This window comes from Salvelinus alpinus, chromosome 13 (assembly GCF_045679555.1).
Source record: "Salvelinus alpinus chromosome 13, SLU_Salpinus.1, whole genome shotgun sequence".
NCBI lineage: Eukaryota > Metazoa > Chordata > Actinopteri > Salmoniformes > Salmonidae > Salvelinus > Salvelinus alpinus.
The window spans coordinates 38900951-38918725 of NC_092098.1; the positions used below are offsets into that span (position 1 = coordinate 38900951).

Here is a 17775-nt window from a genome sequence, read left to right on the forward strand (position 1 = left end):
ACTACAAGCAGTCTCACTACTGATCTGTAAACACTGTAGCTACATTCTGATTCTCTACCCTTCTCCATACATTTACATTTTAACGACACTCTTATTCAGAGCGAATTACAGTAATGCATACATTTTAATATTTTTTTTGTACTGGTCCCCCATGGGAATCAAACCCACAAACCTGGCACTGCAAGCGCCATGCTCTACCAACTGAGCTACACGAGAAATATGTACTCGTACACTCGCCATTATGGATTTAAAAATAATTGACTGGTATGAGGAATATGGTGGCAACTCCCTCCAGCCATGTATGGACCAATCCATTGCTTTTAAATGCATGTGGGGGAGTGAACCAGAGGAGGCTGGTGGACGGAGCTATATGAGGATGGGCTAATTGTAATAGCTGGAATGGAATAAATGCAATAGTATCAAACACATTTACAATGAGCCGGTCCTCCTATAGCTCCTCCCACCAGCTTTCCATTGAATTAAACATTGTACACCGTTCTGTCATACTGAACACACCCCTGGAGAAGGGTAAGGAATCGGAACGCAGCCTGTTTCATTCCAGGAAGATTTTCCAGGAAGATGTTCCCTTCCCTCTTCTCTCGTTCACCCCCTTCCCAGATCTGATAGGACTGGATGGGTGAAAAGCAATATGGCGGAAACTCAGTGGAGTTATTGCTTACGCCTACTCTGTTGTATCAGATCCATGAATGGAAGTGGACAGCTTCCTGGAATGAAACTCAGCCTGTATTAATTTTTACTTCTGGATTGATAAGTGAGTTCTCAATGTTTCCCATGTAGATTAAAAAGAAATGAGACCTTTGTGGTGTCCAATGACAAGACGAGAGACAACACTTCTGGTAAGAGCCTGTCTCTTCAAATCAAATGTATTTATATAGCCCTTCTTACATCAGATGATATCTCAAAGTGCTGTACAGAAACCCAGCCTAAAACCCCAAACAGCAAGCAATGCAGGTGTAGAAGCACGGTGGCTAGGAAAAACTCCCTAGAAAGGCCAAAACCGAGGAAGAAACCTAGTGAGGAACCAGGCTATGAGGGGTGGCCAGTCCTCTTCTGGCTGTGCCGGGTGGAGATTATAACAGAACATGGCCAAGATGTTCAAATGTTCATAAATGACCAGCATGGTCAAATAATAATAATCACAGTGGTTGTTGAGGGTGCAGCAAGTCAGCACCTCAGGAGAAAATGTCAGTTGGCTTTTTATAGCCGATCATTAAGAGTATATCTACCGCTCCTGCTGTCTCTAGAGAGTTGAAAACAGCAGGTCTGGGACAGGTAGCACGTCCGGTGAACAGGTCAGGGTTCCATAGCCGCAGGCAGAACAGTTGAAACTGGAGCAGCAGCACGGCCAGGTGGACTGGGGACAGCAAGGAGTCATCATGCCAGGTAGTCCTGAGGCATGGTTCTAGGGCTCAGGTCCTCCGAGAGAGAGAAAGAGAGAATTAGAGAGAGGACACCGGATAAGACAGGAGAAGTACTCCAGATATAACAAACTGACCCTAGCCCCCCGACACAAACTACTGCAGCATAAATACTGGAGGCTGAGACAGGAGGGGTCAGGAGACACTGTGGCCCCATCCGATGATACCCCCAGACAGGGCCAAACAGGAAGGATATAACCCCACCCACTTTGCCAAAGCACAGCCCCCACACCACTAGAGGGATATCTTCAACCACCAACTTACCATCCTGAGACAAGGCCGAGTATAGCCCACTCTTGTCTTTACCCTTTTTATTAACCCACTAATAGACACACTTTTCTAGCCAAACTTGAGGGAATACGGGCTCTAGTGTGCTATAGTCCTGCTATAAAGAGATCTACCGTAAAGATTTAAGAGTGTAATTTTTGTCTTCTGTTCAGAGATCTCTGGCCCCATCATATTGGAAAGCTACAGGGTGATTGCTGACTACAGCCACACCTCCAAGTATGAGATCACCCTGCATATTGGAGACTTGGTGGAGATTGTGGAGAAAAGCCCAAATGGTGAGTGTCGATAAAACATAAGATCACTGACCCAAAGAATGGTCCCAGTCAGAGAGCAAAGCCATCTGAAAATTGAGTTGTAATATCAGGGTGTTGTATTCGGTGTACACTAGATGACAGCACCAAGCATGAACATTTTGCATGAAATGATAGGCACAAAAGTGTGCATGTGACAATGTGCACTAAATGCAACATACATGGTGATCCCTAAGGTGATCAACCTATTGCTGCTCCTGGGTGATGTTCAGTAGGCACAAAACAGAAAACAACAGACTGAAACAGGGAGAGAGTACCTGGACCTACCCCCAAAAACATTTAACATTGCATGCCCTACCGAACATGACCTTAGTGTTCACTTGACCTTGGACCCCTCTACCATGGCAGGTTGGTGGTTCTGCCAGTGTGATACCAAGCGGGGCTGGGTGCCCGCCTCTTACCTAGAGCCCCTGGATGGACCAGAGGAGTCGGAAGAAGCCGATCCCAACTACGCAGGCAAGTCTCCCCACTTGCCAGGGCTCCAGCTAAAATAAGAGCCAGGGAGGATAATGGTGTCACTATGTACTAGTGATGGGGGGGATCGATAGTTACATATCGGGATATTATTTTTGACGATACATCGTATAGTTTTGACAATATCACAATATTATTTTTGCGCTAGTTGGCTGTACCTGCACCAAAACTCGTTTTTCTTTCATAGCCTGTTCTCCATTTTCTTTTCAAATAGGGGGCCAATATGTTTTCAGCACTTTTATTTCCATGATTGAGCAAAACTTATTTTCTCATGGCTCTCTCTTGTCCCTCTGCAGCAGACATATGGTGAGAATATGTTTGGAACTTCGAATCGCAATGAAATCACATTATTGAATCACAATACATATAGAATTGTGAGAATCTGAATACATATTGTATCTGCACCTAAGTATCGTGGTAATAGCTTATCATGAGGTCCCTGGCAATTACCAGCCTTACTATCTACATTTTAGTCATTTACATTTTTATCTAATATCTGTTGATTCGTGACACTGTTTTCAGTGAGGTCTCAGGAGATTTGTTAAGTTTTGTGTTGGCAGTGTACATAGTATAATATTATATATTATTAGTACAACCTTATCCGAAACAAACTTTAAGAAGTTAGGGAAGTCTTTCCTCTAGGTGGTAGACAAGCATTGACTTCGAGCTCATAATTCCAATGTGTGTTTGTCCCCACAGGAGAACTCTACATAACCACCAAAGCCTACAAGGCAGCACAAGATGATGAGCTGACTCTTGAGACGGGGGAAACTATTGAGGTCATTCACAAGCTCCTGGATGGATGGTGGGTGGTCAGGTATGTAGGCTGACTCTGTACTCTTCTACTCTTCCCTCTATCTATTCATCTCTATGAAAGTCAGTCCACAGTCAGGCAGCTGTTTGGATCAGTAGTAACTTACATATTTTCTACTGTTGTATCATGTAGCCACAAACACACAGTGTTTCTAAGTGCTTGTTGGGTGCATATTGTCTTGGATAGGAAAGGAGAGGAGACGGGACACTTCCCCTCAATGTTTCTCTACAGAACTGGAGAGAAGAAGGAGATGGTGTCGGAAGAGCATGTGATGAGAAGACAGACACCCCCACCCAGACGGTAGGACTACAAACTTCAGGAAATGACTTCCTCTATGGATAAAGAAAGTTATGAGAGCATAAAAACTCAGACAAAGACGAGTATCTAGTCTTTTCTCTACTGATACTTCTCTTTTTACCGTTTTCTCTTAACTTCTCATTTCCTCTTTACACATTTCCTTTTGGCTTTCAGTTCAACAATCCGCAATGCACAAAGTATTCACAGTAAAGGGCGGCAGCGCATCAGCCAGGACACGTACCGCAGGAACAGTCGCCGCTTCCTGCAGCAGAAGGGCGGCCGGCCCAATCAGCCCAGGAAGACGTCCAAGGCCTCCACACAGTCCCCGCTGCAGGACTGGAATAACAGAGGTATACCTAGGGTTGCAAAGGGAGGGTATATTACTGAAAACTTTCCAAGTTTACCAGTAAACTACTAGAATTTTGGTATCAGTTCAAGGATTTTATGTAATCTATAACAAGACATCTAGTGGCCCTTTTGGGTACTTCAGATTATCACAGGTGTCTAATAATCTCTGTCCCTCTGTGTGCCTTTATCACAAAATATATTAAATAATTGAATAAGATTTAAAAATAGAATGACAAAGTTGTAAAACATTATCCTAAATAAAAAAACATCAACATAGTCAATAGCAGTGGTGCTTAATATGAGGGTTTCAGCATGAAACACTAAACAAGAATATAAACGCAACATGTTAAGTGTTGGTCCAGTATTTCATGAGCTAAAATAAAACATCCCAGAAATGTTGCATATGCACAAAAAGCTTATTTCTCTCAAATTGTGTGCATAAATGTGTTTACATCCCTGTTAGTGAGCGCACATCTCCTTTGCCAAGATAATCCATTCACCTGACGGGTGTGGCATATCAAGTAGCAGATTGAAGAGCATGATCAGTACACAGGTGCACTTTGTGCTGGGGACAAAAGGCAACTCTAACATGTGCAGTTGTCACACAACACAATGCCACAGATGTCTCAAGTTCTGAGGGAGTGTGCGATTGGCATGCTGACTGCAGGAATGTCCACTAGACCTGTTGCCAGATAATTTAATGTTCATTTCTCTACCATAAGCTGCCTCAAACGTTGTTTTAGAGAATTTAGCAGTACGTCTAACCAGGTTGGGCTTAAATTGGATTGAGCTCAATCTAATAATCCTAAATGTTTGAAAGATAGATACTACCCCGCTGGAGACCCTGCTTCAAACAGTATCGGCAATGGCTTGCTCCCAGAGATGTACACTGAGTATACCAAACATTAGGAACACCTTCCTAATACTGAGTTACACCCCTCCCACGCCGTTTTGCCTTCAAAACAGCCTCAATCCGTCGGGGCATGGACTCTACAGGGTGCCGAAAGCGTTCCACAGGAATGCTGGCCATGTTGACTCCAATGCTTCCCACAGTTATGTCAAGCTGGCTGGATGTCCTTTGGGTGGTGGACCATTCTTGATACACACGGGAAACTGTTGAGTGTGAAAAACCCAGCAGTGTTGCAGTTCTTGACACAATAACCTGGCACCTACTACCATACCCTGTTCAAAGGCACTAAAATCTTTAGTCTTGCCCATTCACCCTCTGAATGGCACACATACACAATCCATGTCTCAATTATCTCAAGGCTTAAAAATCCTCCTTTACCCTGTCTCCTTCCCTTCATCTACACTGATTGAAGTGGATTTAACAAGTGACATCAATAAGGGATCATAGCTTTCAAATGAAATTACCTGGTCAGTCTATGTCATGGAAAGAGCAGGTGTTCTTATTGTTTTGTATACCCTGTGTATATTGCAGTCTCCATAAAAGTAGCAATGCGTATGCCCCGACCACCTGAGGATTTAGCTTTTCCTGTGTTTTGAGGGGTGCAAATTCTACTCACTTAAATATCACTGGATTGATTGCTTTCATTTTACTCTTGCGACTATTTCCAACTCTTGCGTGCCATTTGCTTTTTTCCCACTAACATTATGACCGCAGAAATGTTTGTAATGACCTGTCACACACTCCGGTTGTGGCTGAAATGCATCTAAAGGGACACTACTCATCCACGGTTTTCTATCCTCATTTAAAACATTTTAACTTTACCTGAATTCAAGAAATAACGACACAGGTGATTTTTGGGGGCGATGTTATAACCGGATTATAGCTCCCATCCAAATGACATGATGAATATATATATATATTGAATATATATATATATATATATATATATATATATATATATATATATATATTGAATATATATATATATATATTCATGTCATAGTAACCAGTCAACTCCATTACACTCAAAAGTTACTTAAACGTCAGCCAGTGAATGCTAGCCATCGTTAGCTATGCTATCAGTCTATCTTAATGAGTGTTAGCATGCTAACAGCATACCCTGCTCACAATAATTATTATTTCTAAGGGGTATGCAGTGGGTTAACAATATCAGTGAAATAATGTTGTATTGGATATTTCAAACAACATTCCCAGCTAATGAGAAAACAGTCATGGTATTTAGTTTAAGAGAATTAACGTTGGGATAATTTGAATGGCCGCCAACGGCAGATATTTACATCCGTACTCCAGTGGACCCCATGTGAACGCCACGCTGTGTATCCCTGTAAGAACTCCAACTCTTAGTCGGGTACTTAACGTACCGTCTCGACACTTACATTACAAAAAATAGACGAAATGTTGATAAAACGTTTACTTGAGACAGGAGAACAAGTGGAGACATAGGACGAGGTGGATAATTTTATAATAAGGCCGTTTTATTCAAGTGTAAAGATATCAGGCAAAAACGTGCACGGCCCCTTTCTGTCAGATTCTTATGAAATCGTCGGAGAAGAGACCGCTCTAAACAGTACATTCAAATTATATAGGCAACTAGCAAAGTAGGTGGTCTTGTCGTCTGGCCTTCCTCTTGGTCAATCTTGGTCGTGAGTGGTCCTGTTCGGACCAGGTGTCGACGTTCCATTGGCTCTTGACATAGTTCTTTGTCTTGAGTCACACCCTTGGAAAGAATGTGTATGTCTAAATGATGTTTCAGGGGCCTGTCCTGAGTGGGGTGTGTGTGTGTCTGAGGTTAGTATCTAATGAGATCGGCATGTGCCTAAGGACAAAGAGAGGGTGGGTTCATTTTGTACAAAGGATAGCCTATGTTGGAATGTTGTTATACTAGTCTCCAGTATCTATTTCAATTTCTTACAAATCCCCCTCTTCACGTCTTCTAGACGTGAATAAACTAGATAAAATTTGTCAGAAGACAAATTTTTGATTCCCCCTCTACACGTCTCACAAGAGACGTGACATAAAAATATCTTAGTCCTCAAATAGATAGACAGGTCCAGCTTCCCCATCATCAAGCAATGGGAACATTTGGGCCCTTTCCTGATTAGGGTCTATGGCGGCAGTGATAACACGACTAGCAAGCGTGCGCGCACATGGAATGCAACAGCATCCACAAAGTACAAGAATGCCTGCAAACACGGAAATAGATACTAGGATGGAGGAAACCAGCGTCTTATATTTCCCAAAAGCATCCATCCATGAGTCCCACATAGACGTGTCCACTCCAGAATGCTGTTTCATCTTACCATTAAGGGTACGGAGTCCCTCCAATACCTCAGTCAGACTCCCATCCGTAGCTGTATTGTTGGGAATGAAAGTACAGCACTGCTCACCAAACATGGCACAGACCCCCCCTTTCTCAGCCGATAACATATCTACCGCGATTCTGTTTTGAAATGCCATCAGGGATGTAGCTGCCAATTGTCCATGGACCGCCTCAAATCCTTGTTGAGTCCAATTGCCCAGTTTCTGAACATTAAAATGAATGTAATTAATTCTGTCCACATTTTTATTAACTGTACACCACCAGCAAAATGATGATTCAAACCCCGCGGCTACTTGGTCAACCAGTTTATACTCATCTGGCACCCCCTAGGGACACCACTAGCATCAATGTAAGTTGAGTCGTAAATAAGCAAGGACCAAAAAGGAGACCACTCCAATAACTACACCTGGAGTGGCCAACCACACATTAGTAACCCAAAAAACGAGAATATGTTAAACCCTCAGGTCCATCCCTCTATACAACCTGTACCAGGTGGGCTCGTCGCCACCCGGGAACTTCAAACCTTCACAACAGGGAGGACAAACATCACTTTTTATTCATTCGACAACATCAACTACAGCAAACCAAGGGTCCTCCTCTGTCAAGCCCACTTTCCTGCGGAAGCTTGTTTTCGTATCAGCCTCTCCAACTGGAGCATCAAGCAGCGGCATCATACCATAGGCCCTTTCCACATCTGTAACAGACTTCAAACAAGGTATGATACAGGCAACACAAAAATGAAAAACAACAACTAGTGTCAGAAATCCAGTAATCATCATTGTAGTGTACTTACCAAACCAACCACCCAGCCAGAGAACAGTCCACTCTCCTCCACACCTGCAAGACCCTTCATCTCCACTGAACCTTGCCAACCCACTCAGAGCTTTTGAAATGCTCCCATCCGGACTAGTATTGTTTAGGGACAAACGTGCAACACTGTTCTCCAATCATTTTACATACACCTCCCTGGTTGGCCAGAATCATGTCCAGTTCTAGTCTATTTTGTCTACTGGTTTGAGAGGTAGCCTCCAATCGTTCAGCCATCCCCGTAAGTACTGTGTGGGTGTAGTTTAACAAATCATTGTTGATTATAGTAGATATAATTGATCCAAGCATTCTGCTTAGTATCAACAATAGCTGGGCCAAACTGGGCAATAGATGCCACAGGCCATCATTCCTGTTTGATGTCTGGTATTCGTGGGGGACCCCTATTGGGACCCCAACAGGTTGGTGTGCATGTTATCTGTACCCTCGGACCAAGGAGCGTCACGGTTCTGCCGTCTCCTGGGTTGGTACCGAGTCTCTGTGTCATGTGCAGCTCCCAGAAGTTGATTAGCTGTAACCTCAATAATAGGCAATGGTGTTATCAGACTGGCCAAAACACATGTGCAACGACAATTTCCTTTCAAAATGGGGGTCAACTGCCTGGCAGGTCCACACATCCACCATACATCAGCAACACCTCTAGTTAATAGTGACATTAGTGATCCAGGCAGCAGTAGGGAACCTCCCATAGTCTCTACCTCTACCTGTACCAGTGTTACAGCTGTAATATCCTCCATATGCCTTAACTCCCCACGGTACCTTCTGGGGAGGTACTTCTGGGAACACAAAACTCAAGAGTTTTACACAAGGTTGAATTTGGCTTAAACTTTCCAATATACACATCCAACCTTCCACATTACTTAGGGCAAATGGGTGAGCAGCCAGAATAGGTCTGGCATGTCCACATACGACACAGTCCTTTCTATTAAGTATTCTTTAGGCCAACCACATATTCTCCCTTTCCTCATAACCAGTTTCAGTCCCCAATTGTTCACTATCTTAGATGTCTTTTATATTTATTACCTGTACCAGATTGGAGAGCTTAGGTGATGGCGTGGGACTTGGTCTTGAAGTGGTGGAGGAGGCCGGCTGAACCCTGGTCCGTTAGAACTGGTGGTGGTTCTGGCAACACTGTGATGGTAACATCCCCATCGTATCCTAATCAGACAGCTCAGGACTGCAAGCAGTCCTGTAAAACCCCACCCTCTCCCAAAGAACACATCATCAGCCAGAGGTCAAACAACACTTTCACTTCTATGAACGTACACAGTGAGGGAAGGTCGGGGTCAGGGAATTTTCATTAAGGAGTTGACCCCCGAGCTTTATTAGCAACAGTTCTTCTCCTTAACTCTGTGATCATTCGGCAGTGTCAGTGTGCCTCACCCTCCAAGTGCGATATGCCCCCAGGTCGAGTGAATCACCTTCTCCTTTAATTCACCTGCAACGCATAAAATCCTGGACATACAGATTTGGTTAACCACCAGTTTCTCATTTGTTTTATCTGATTATATATTTAACTTCTATACCTATTTGTTAGCTATAATTTTGAATTTTACATTAGTTTATTTTCCAATAGGCCCCATCCTATCCTAGACCACAATGTACCCCTCCCCCGTTTGATACCTGGCTCTGGCCAGGTATCAACCTTACCTACTCTAAATAATGACTTAGTACATTATAATATAGAAACGTCCCATTCATTCGCCGCATATCCAATTCTCCCTTGGGCGTACATTCATATCTATTTTTTTCCAATTCTCTGTCAAGTGACTTATCTACTTTAAAATGTATCTGTGCTGCTCATATATGTTAAACCCTTTCTCTCCTTTCTTATTTCACAGCCTACCTTGCTCATTTCCTGGTCCACCCTCCCCACTCTGCTCTCAAACCTTCAAGGTCTCAACAGTGCGGGGTAGACCCATCTGTCTGCCTTTTTCTAATAATAGTCAATAACAACTATGTGTTCCTTTACAATATTAACTAAGTGTCTCACTGTTTTGACTTTATCTGCATGGATTTAAAAATAACAACAGGTCTTATAGTGTCAATCTCTAAAGTCCTAACATAACCTTAATTAACCTATCTCTATCTTCTAATGGCCAATACAAATGCTTACCTTATGGTCAAGAGTTATAAACTCTATAATAATCAATTTACCTCAAAACTAGTATCCCCAATGACACAACTTCATTATTCTCACTACATTTTCCCCGTGAGTGATCAAGTCACCGGAAAAATGCAACGAAAACAGAAAATAGGCCAAAAGGTTACACCTACATTCGTGTTCCATATCTAGACATACCAAAAGAACCCTTTATCTTCTCAAAGTCCCTTGCCTAAATAAAACTCAGAAAGTAAAACTCCTATTCCAATATGAGTGTATTCTTTTAAGATATCTTATCTCTGGGAACACGGAAACCCTTAACCTTAATGTTTACTCCAAAAAACAAAATTATGTCACCAGCATTCAACCAGGCCCCCCGTCGACTGGGAGACCATTGGGTGCTGCAATACTGCCATCTTCTGTCCATTCTCTGCACAGCTCTCCACCCACTCTTATTCAACCTTCTCAATTTGAGCCATATTAGTTTCTTATTTTAACTATTGTTTTCAAAATTTTTAATTTTTTTTTTTTTTTTTTTAATTTTTTTTTTTAATCTATTATTACCTAGTTAGACTAGAGTGTCCGTGACATACATCCATGGGGATCCGGTTATAGTTATTCTATTAACCATGTGAAAGTGCCCAGGGACACCCCAAATATCAGTAGGAATATCACAAATAAGGGGCCAGATATCCCTAGCCTTGCCCAGGGAGGGAGAAATATCCCTCTAACTGGGCGAGGTTCCTTTATCAGGGGAGGCGGAGTTTGATTCCGCATCACCTGAGTCAGGAATGTCTTCATTTGGAATCGAATTTAAGCTGTTTAAATCAGCTCTGACTTCTGTCAGTGTTCTAGAAGGGATTGGGGCTGGAGTGCAATGTGTGAGGTGGTGCCAAGGTGCGCCTGATTTACCTTTGACCTGGACTGAGTGTGAAGTAACTTCCCTCACTTCGTACAGTCCAGTCCACCTGGGTTCTAGCCACTTTCTCTTGCGGACTTTTAACCCCACCCAGTCACCAATTTTTTACCTTCAGTGATGGCGGATCTTCTGTCAACTTCCCCATTTGGACCTTGTGAATCTGTGTGGAGAGAGCTGCAGAAAGTTCCGTCAATTATCAGACATTACAATTTGTTATACATCAAGGGCGGGCATATGACCTCCCTCCCTTGGTGAACCCAGCATGACTCCTCCAGCCATTGTCTCATGAGGAGAGAGATGGGTGCCTGCACCTGGAGAGGCTATCATGGCCAGCAACGCCAGGGGCAGGACTTTAACCCAAATCAACTTCAAACCTGCACATACATTTGATTGGCGCGTTCCACGAGACTTATGAGATTGTGGCCTGTACACTAACCCCATCATTAAACAACATCCATTAATCAGTTGACATTTACACATCCGACCCTATTGGTACATGGAGCGTTTGTCATTAAACAATACACATGAGTTCGGTTTGCAGCCACTTCCTTTCAGCGCTGAACGTGAATTCTTTGCTCATCAGATATGCTGCAACCCCATGGTGGGTGTGGATTTCCAATGGATGGCACATTATCATGTGGGCTGTTTTTCCAATAGCTTTTGCCACTGCAGCCACATACCTGGAGCATGTGGTTTGCCCTTCTTCAATGTGGTCCAGTTTGGAGGAGTGATACCTCAACACTCTACTCTCCCCCTCTAGGTTCTGGAAAAGGATGGATGATGTAAATCCTTCCTTTTCAGAAACATCCAGATGGAACTTGTTTTTTTTAGTCAGGTGCTGTTAGGGCTACTGCCACTTAGAGATCTGTTTTCAAGAGTGCAAAAGCCTTTGATGCTTCAGTAGTCCAGGACAATGATGAGTGTAGGTTAGTGGTGAGCAGCTTCAGGGCCATGGGGCATATTCGTCAGCCATGCCCTGAAAAGGGGGAGGTGATTGCTGATTCGGGTCTGGATTGGGGTGATTGTATGCGGGTTGAAGGGCCGCACGTGGTTGATACATCATTGGCCTGACTCCCCCTTGGTCTAGGGGCGTATCCTCGTCCCCTTTTGGCCAGAAACTGGCTTTGGGCCGGGGTTATTGGGTGCGGACACTGTCGCACCATGTGCCCAGCTTGTTTACAATTATGACAGCTTCCATAAGATCCAGAGTACCTCTGGGGCTGTCCCCATGTGGGTGAATAGTTTGATTGTGGTAGTGGGTAGTAGGGTTGTAGTGGTGGTTCCGACGAAGGGTATGGCTGAAGCGGGTAGGCATACGGCAGTTGGAATGGCTGCTCCTGGGGTGGGTGTATAGTTGGTCCCTGCTGGGTGAAGATGGGTAGTTGTTGTTGCTGTATCATTCGGGAAACAGTTTTTTCAATAATTTGTGAGATTTCTTGTTGGTCTTCAGCCACCATCTGTTTCTTGGGTTTCTCTCCTTTCTGGGCCTCTTTCAATTGTAGTTTCAAAAGTTGTACCTGTAGGGACTGGATTTGTGGTTCAGCCCCTCCCTTATCCTTATTGTATTGGGTGATGTGGTGATGCACATGGGAGTTGAACTGAGCCTGGGGAATTGCCATTAACCCCACAGTGCCCCTGAGATGGATTGGGGCCGATGGGGCTGCTGTGGTGGTAGGTGGGGCGTCATTATTGTTGGGCCTGCCCTCTTTGGTGTCAGTTGGTGCTCCAGTGCCCACCCCCATCGTATCAGGTTTCCTGTAAGGGAGTGCTCTTCTAATTTCTTCAATTGCCCAAATTCCTATTTTCAGCTCAGCCTCTGCTCTTTCCCTTTGCTTTGTTCCTTCCTTTTTAAATAAGTGACTCTTATTCTTTTCAGCTTCACTTTCTATCTTTTCCTTCACTGCTTCCCCTAATTTTTTCTCCATAGTGAGGAGCTGCCCTTTTGATGGGGAGACTCCACTAAGGAAACCGGCTTGCGTCCATTTCAGCCTCACTTCTTCCCAAATTCTTTTAACGGGTTTGTAATGTAATCTCCCGCCTGCTCTGTCTTTCATTCTCTGATCTAAATATTCGTTGAATTTGTGTTTGGGGACGATAGTCGTGGTCATTTTGTCGTTAAGCTATGTCTGTGTCTATTATTATCTTTGTATACTTTAGCCCGTCACTGATCGAAACCAGCGATGTATTTTTCTCTAACCCCCCTTAGTCTCGTGTCCGACCCGCGTGGACAAAGAATTTTATTGCCGTGTATTCGATGAATTATTTTCGTTTTCCAACAATATTTCAGCTATATCTTTTTGAAACAATATACGAATATATTCACGCGCTCCTGATATAATTGGAATGACAGTTTTAGGTACTTATAATAAAAATATTATTGCTTTTCGCTTATTCAATTAATTAAATACTTTGGCAAAATATTTCAGAAGTTTCCTTTGGGAACAATATACTAATGAATTCAGGCGCTCCTGATATAATTGGAATGGCAATTATAAGATCTTTTATTCGAAAGATATTATTACTTTTAACTTTTTCGATTAATTTGAACTCGTTTTTTTCTCGATTAATTAAATACTTTGCCAAAACATTCAAGAAATTTCCTTTGGGAACAATATACTAGTAAATCAAGCGCTTCTAAAATAATTGTCAAATTAATTCTAACCCTTAAGGATTTATCAACAGCACGAGAGGGAAAAATCAGGTCAACTTATCAGCAGAAAATAGCTGCTTCTCTGACCCGGCGGTCACTTCCAACACAGCCTCAACTTAGCATATGGCTAATTATTAGCAATCGGCCTCGTGGAACGTTCAATCACTCACATTGATTTGGCGTTATCGACTTGTCTCGGTTCTGCTCATGCAACTTATTTCATCGATTCCTCACTGGTATATCAGACTACTTGGAATACATTTCAGCATTTAATTCCTCACTGTTATCAGACTACTTGGAATACATTCAGCATAGCCTTCTGTCTACTGGAATGCCAACTCCAGTAGGCTCAGGTTCGCTATTACCACAATTCCTCACTGTTATCAGACTACTTGGAATACATTCAGACAAAATTCATTTAATTCCTCACTGTTATCAGACTACTTGGAATACATTCAGTGTTAATTCCTCACTGTTATCAGACTACTTGGAATACATTCAGACAAAATTCATTTAATTCCTCACTGTTATCAGACTACTTGGAATACATTCAGTTAATTCATTTAATTCCTCACTGTTATCAGACTACTTGGAATACATTCAGACAAAATTCATTTAATTCCTCACTGTTATCAGACTACTTGGAATGGGATTTTTAACGCAGATATCCTTACACCGTGCCTTAGATTCTAGACAATTCCACATAAATTTAGCAACAATTCACACTCACCTCAGTACTCCTGATCATAATTTAGATATTGGCTATAATACAATATGCAGATTTTGATTAAACCGGCTCTGCTTACCTTAATATTTTCGAGCTCTTTGATCAGTTTCCTGGGTGAGTTGAATCGCCGACGTCTCCCTCGAGCGGGTCACCTCTCCTTCTTGAATCTTTCTCCCACTCGCCTCCTGTCTGATCAATTTTCTATGGACCGAAATCAAAGGTGTATAACCATCCTCTGCTACCAAGTCTGTTGATAAAACGTTTACTTGAGACAGGAGAACAAGTGGAGACATAGGACGAGGTGGATAATTTTATAATAAGGCCGTTTTATTCAAGTGTAAAGATATCAGGCAAAAACGTGCACGGCCCCTTTCTGTCAGATTCTTATGAAATCGTCGGAGAAGAGACCGCTCTAAACAGTACATTCAAATTATATAGGCAACTAGCAAAGTAGGTGGTCTTGTCGTCTGGCCTTCCTCTTGGTCAATCTTGGTCGTGAGTGGTCCTGTTCGGACCAGGTGTCGACGTTCCATTGGCTCTTGACATAGTTCTTTGTCTTGAGTCACACCCTTGGAAAGAATGTGTATGTCTAAATGATGTTTCAGGGGCCTGTCCTGAGTGGGGTGTGTGTGTGTCTGAGGTTAGTATCTAATGAGATCGGCATGTGCCTAAGGACAAAGAGAGGGTGGGTTCATTTTGTACAAAGGATAGCCTATGTTGGAATGTTGTTATACTAGTCTCCAGTATCTATTTCAATTTCTTACAGAAAGATAACTTTATTTTGGTGAGTGTTCATTTTTTGTGCAGTTGAAAAAAGTTAATTTATTACAGTTGAAATGTTAACAAACTAGATGTGCTGAAATGAAAACCACTTCCGTAAAATTGAACACTCAGATTATAGTGATATTATCTCTGACCCCGCAAATACTGTAAAGGATGTATAGATAAGTACAGTATAACCTAGAGCAAGTTTGTTGAGTTTAAATTGGGTGTATCCTTCTCTTTAAACAATTGTTGAATTATGCAAGCGAATGTGACAACAGTAATGATTCATTAATGAGGCAGTTTAGACTAGCCATACTCTACAGGTAGACCACGGTCCACATCCGGACCCATTAAGGGGTCAATACAGACCGCGGATCCTGAATAATTTTCTAGAAATAAAAAAACGTTTTGTTTTGGGGAACTCAGTCAGGCTTTCAATTTACTGCTGTTGAGAGTTGTAATAGTAGAATGCACAAGGTGAAATTTCAAAATTTGGTAGTGCATGGGCAGTTTTCCTCTTATGTCATTCGCTGACCAACGTAGAGCTATTTATTACCTGTCAGAAATGTCCAGTTGATCAACTACTAGCCCATGTTAGCTAGATAGGTAAATTGAGCTAACCAGATATCTAAATATTCTATATATATATTGGCCAGATGCCCAAGGGCCCCAATTGATTTTGTTGAGTCACTCGGGTATCTTATGAACACACATTATGAACAGTTTGGGGTTGCGAGGTGGTAGTGTATTACTACTACGCCGATAAATTACAATATCCATTCAGATCTTTGCAACCTAGGAAATTGGTGTGATGGGACCTTCTCAAATAAACACAGCAAAAAATGAAACGTCCCTTTTTCAGGACCCTGTCTTTCAAAGATAATTCGTAAAAATCCAAATAACTTCACAGATCTTCATTGTGAAGGGTTTAAATACTGTTTTCCATGCTTGTTCAATGAACCATAAACAATTAATGAACATGCACCTGTGGAACGGTCGTTAAGACACTAACAGCTTACAGACGGTAGGCAATTAAAGTCACAGTTATGAAAACTTAGGACACTAAAGAGGCCTTTCTACTGACTCTAAAAAACACCAAAAGAAAGATGCCCAGGGTCCCTGCTCATCTACGTGAACGTGCCTTAGGCATGCTGCAAGGAGGCATGAGGACTGCAGGTGTGGCCAGGGCAATAAATTGCAATGTCTGTACTGTGAGACGCCTAAGACAGCACTACAGGGAGATAGGACGGACAGCTGATCATCCTCACAGTGGCAGACCACGTGTAACAACACCTGCACAGGATCGGTACATCCAAGTATCACACCTGCGGGACAGGTACAGGATGGCAACAACAACTGCCCGAGTTACACCAGGAACGCACAATCCCTCCATCAGTGCTCAGACTGTCCGCAATAGGCTGAGAGAGGCTGGACTGAGGGCTTGTAGGCCTGTTGTAAGGCAGGTCCTCACCAGACATCACCGGCAACAGCGTCGCAAACCCTATGGGCACAAACCCACCGTCGCTGAACCAGACAGGATAGGCAAAAAGTGCTCTTCACTGATGAGTCGCGGTTTTGTCTCACCAGGGGGGATGGTCGGATTCGCGTTTATCGTCAAAGGAATGAGCGTGACACCGAGGCCTGTACTCTGGAGTGGGATCGATTTGGAGGTGGAGGGTCCATCAAGCTCTGGGGCGGTGTTTCACAGCATCATCGGACTGAGCTTGTTGTCATTGCAGGCAATCTCAACACTGTGCGTTACAGGGAAGACATCCTCCCTCATGTGGTACCCTTCCTGCAGGCTCATCCTGACATGACCGTCCAGCATGACATACTGCTCGTTCTGTGCGTGATTTCCAGCAAGACAGGAATGTCAGTGTTCTGCCAAGGCCAGCGAAGAGCTCAGATCTCAATCCCATTGAGCACGTCTGGGAACTGTTGGATCTGAGGGTGGAGATCATTTCCTCCCGGAAATGTCCGGAAACTTGCAGGTGCCTTGGTAACATCTCACAGCAAGAACTGGCAAATCTGGTGCAGTTCATGAGTCTGTTGTTTAACACATGTTAAGTTTGCTGAAAATAAACGCAGTTGACAGTGAGAGGACATTTCTTTATTTGCTGAGTTTAGTATCCCTGGTCTAAGAGTGCAGTTGAGCGCAGTTTTATAATTAAAGGTAGCCTAGACAGAGGAACGTGGGTGGTTGCAGCCCTGTTCCACCGCTTTATGTTAATTTATTCATGTGGCCAAACAGTATATTCAAATGAAGCACAACTTTTTAAAATTTAATCTCAGAATATTCAAAACTACCTCATACTAAGAAAATGTATACATGAGTGCATTATAAGAAAAAGTGAAATGTTACAATTAATTGAATACCTGAATTCCCACATGCCTGAACTTCATTAATTATTTGTCTCTCCCAGTACAATGTCTTGTGTGCTATAATTCAGTCAATATCTGATGGATTAAAACAATTCTAAAAGTTTGGAGTCTCTTCATCCAATGTCCAATTTTTAGATTTATCAGTATTGTATTTTTAACATTTTAATAATTTATATGACCA

The 17775-nt window shown here is 42.8% G+C and overlaps 1 protein-coding gene and 1 long non-coding RNA gene across 5 annotated transcripts in view; both read left to right on the top strand.

Moving 5' to 3' along the window:
* The window catches only part of ncf1 (neutrophil cytosolic factor 1), a 29222-nt gene that overhangs the window by 10808 nt on the left and 639 nt on the right, over positions 1–17775 (top strand). For all 4 annotated transcript variants that reach the window (XM_071339264.1, XM_071339262.1, XM_071339263.1 and 1 more), the window contains 6 exons: positions 799–857; positions 1880–2002; positions 2387–2494; positions 3212–3329; positions 3513–3626; positions 3798–3973. In XM_071339264.1, the coding sequence (XP_071195365.1) occupies positions 799–857; positions 1880–2002; positions 2387–2494; positions 3212–3329; positions 3513–3626; positions 3798–3973 (698 nt within the window). The remainder of the gene's footprint in view (positions 1–798; positions 858–1879; positions 2003–2386; positions 2495–3211; positions 3330–3512; positions 3627–3797; positions 3974–17775) is intronic.
* LOC139537676 (uncharacterized) lies at positions 3980–17697 on the top strand. The gene is made up of 2 exons (XR_011667583.1): positions 3980–6299; positions 15218–17697. It is a non-coding gene; the product is annotated as an uncharacterized lncRNA (long non-coding RNA).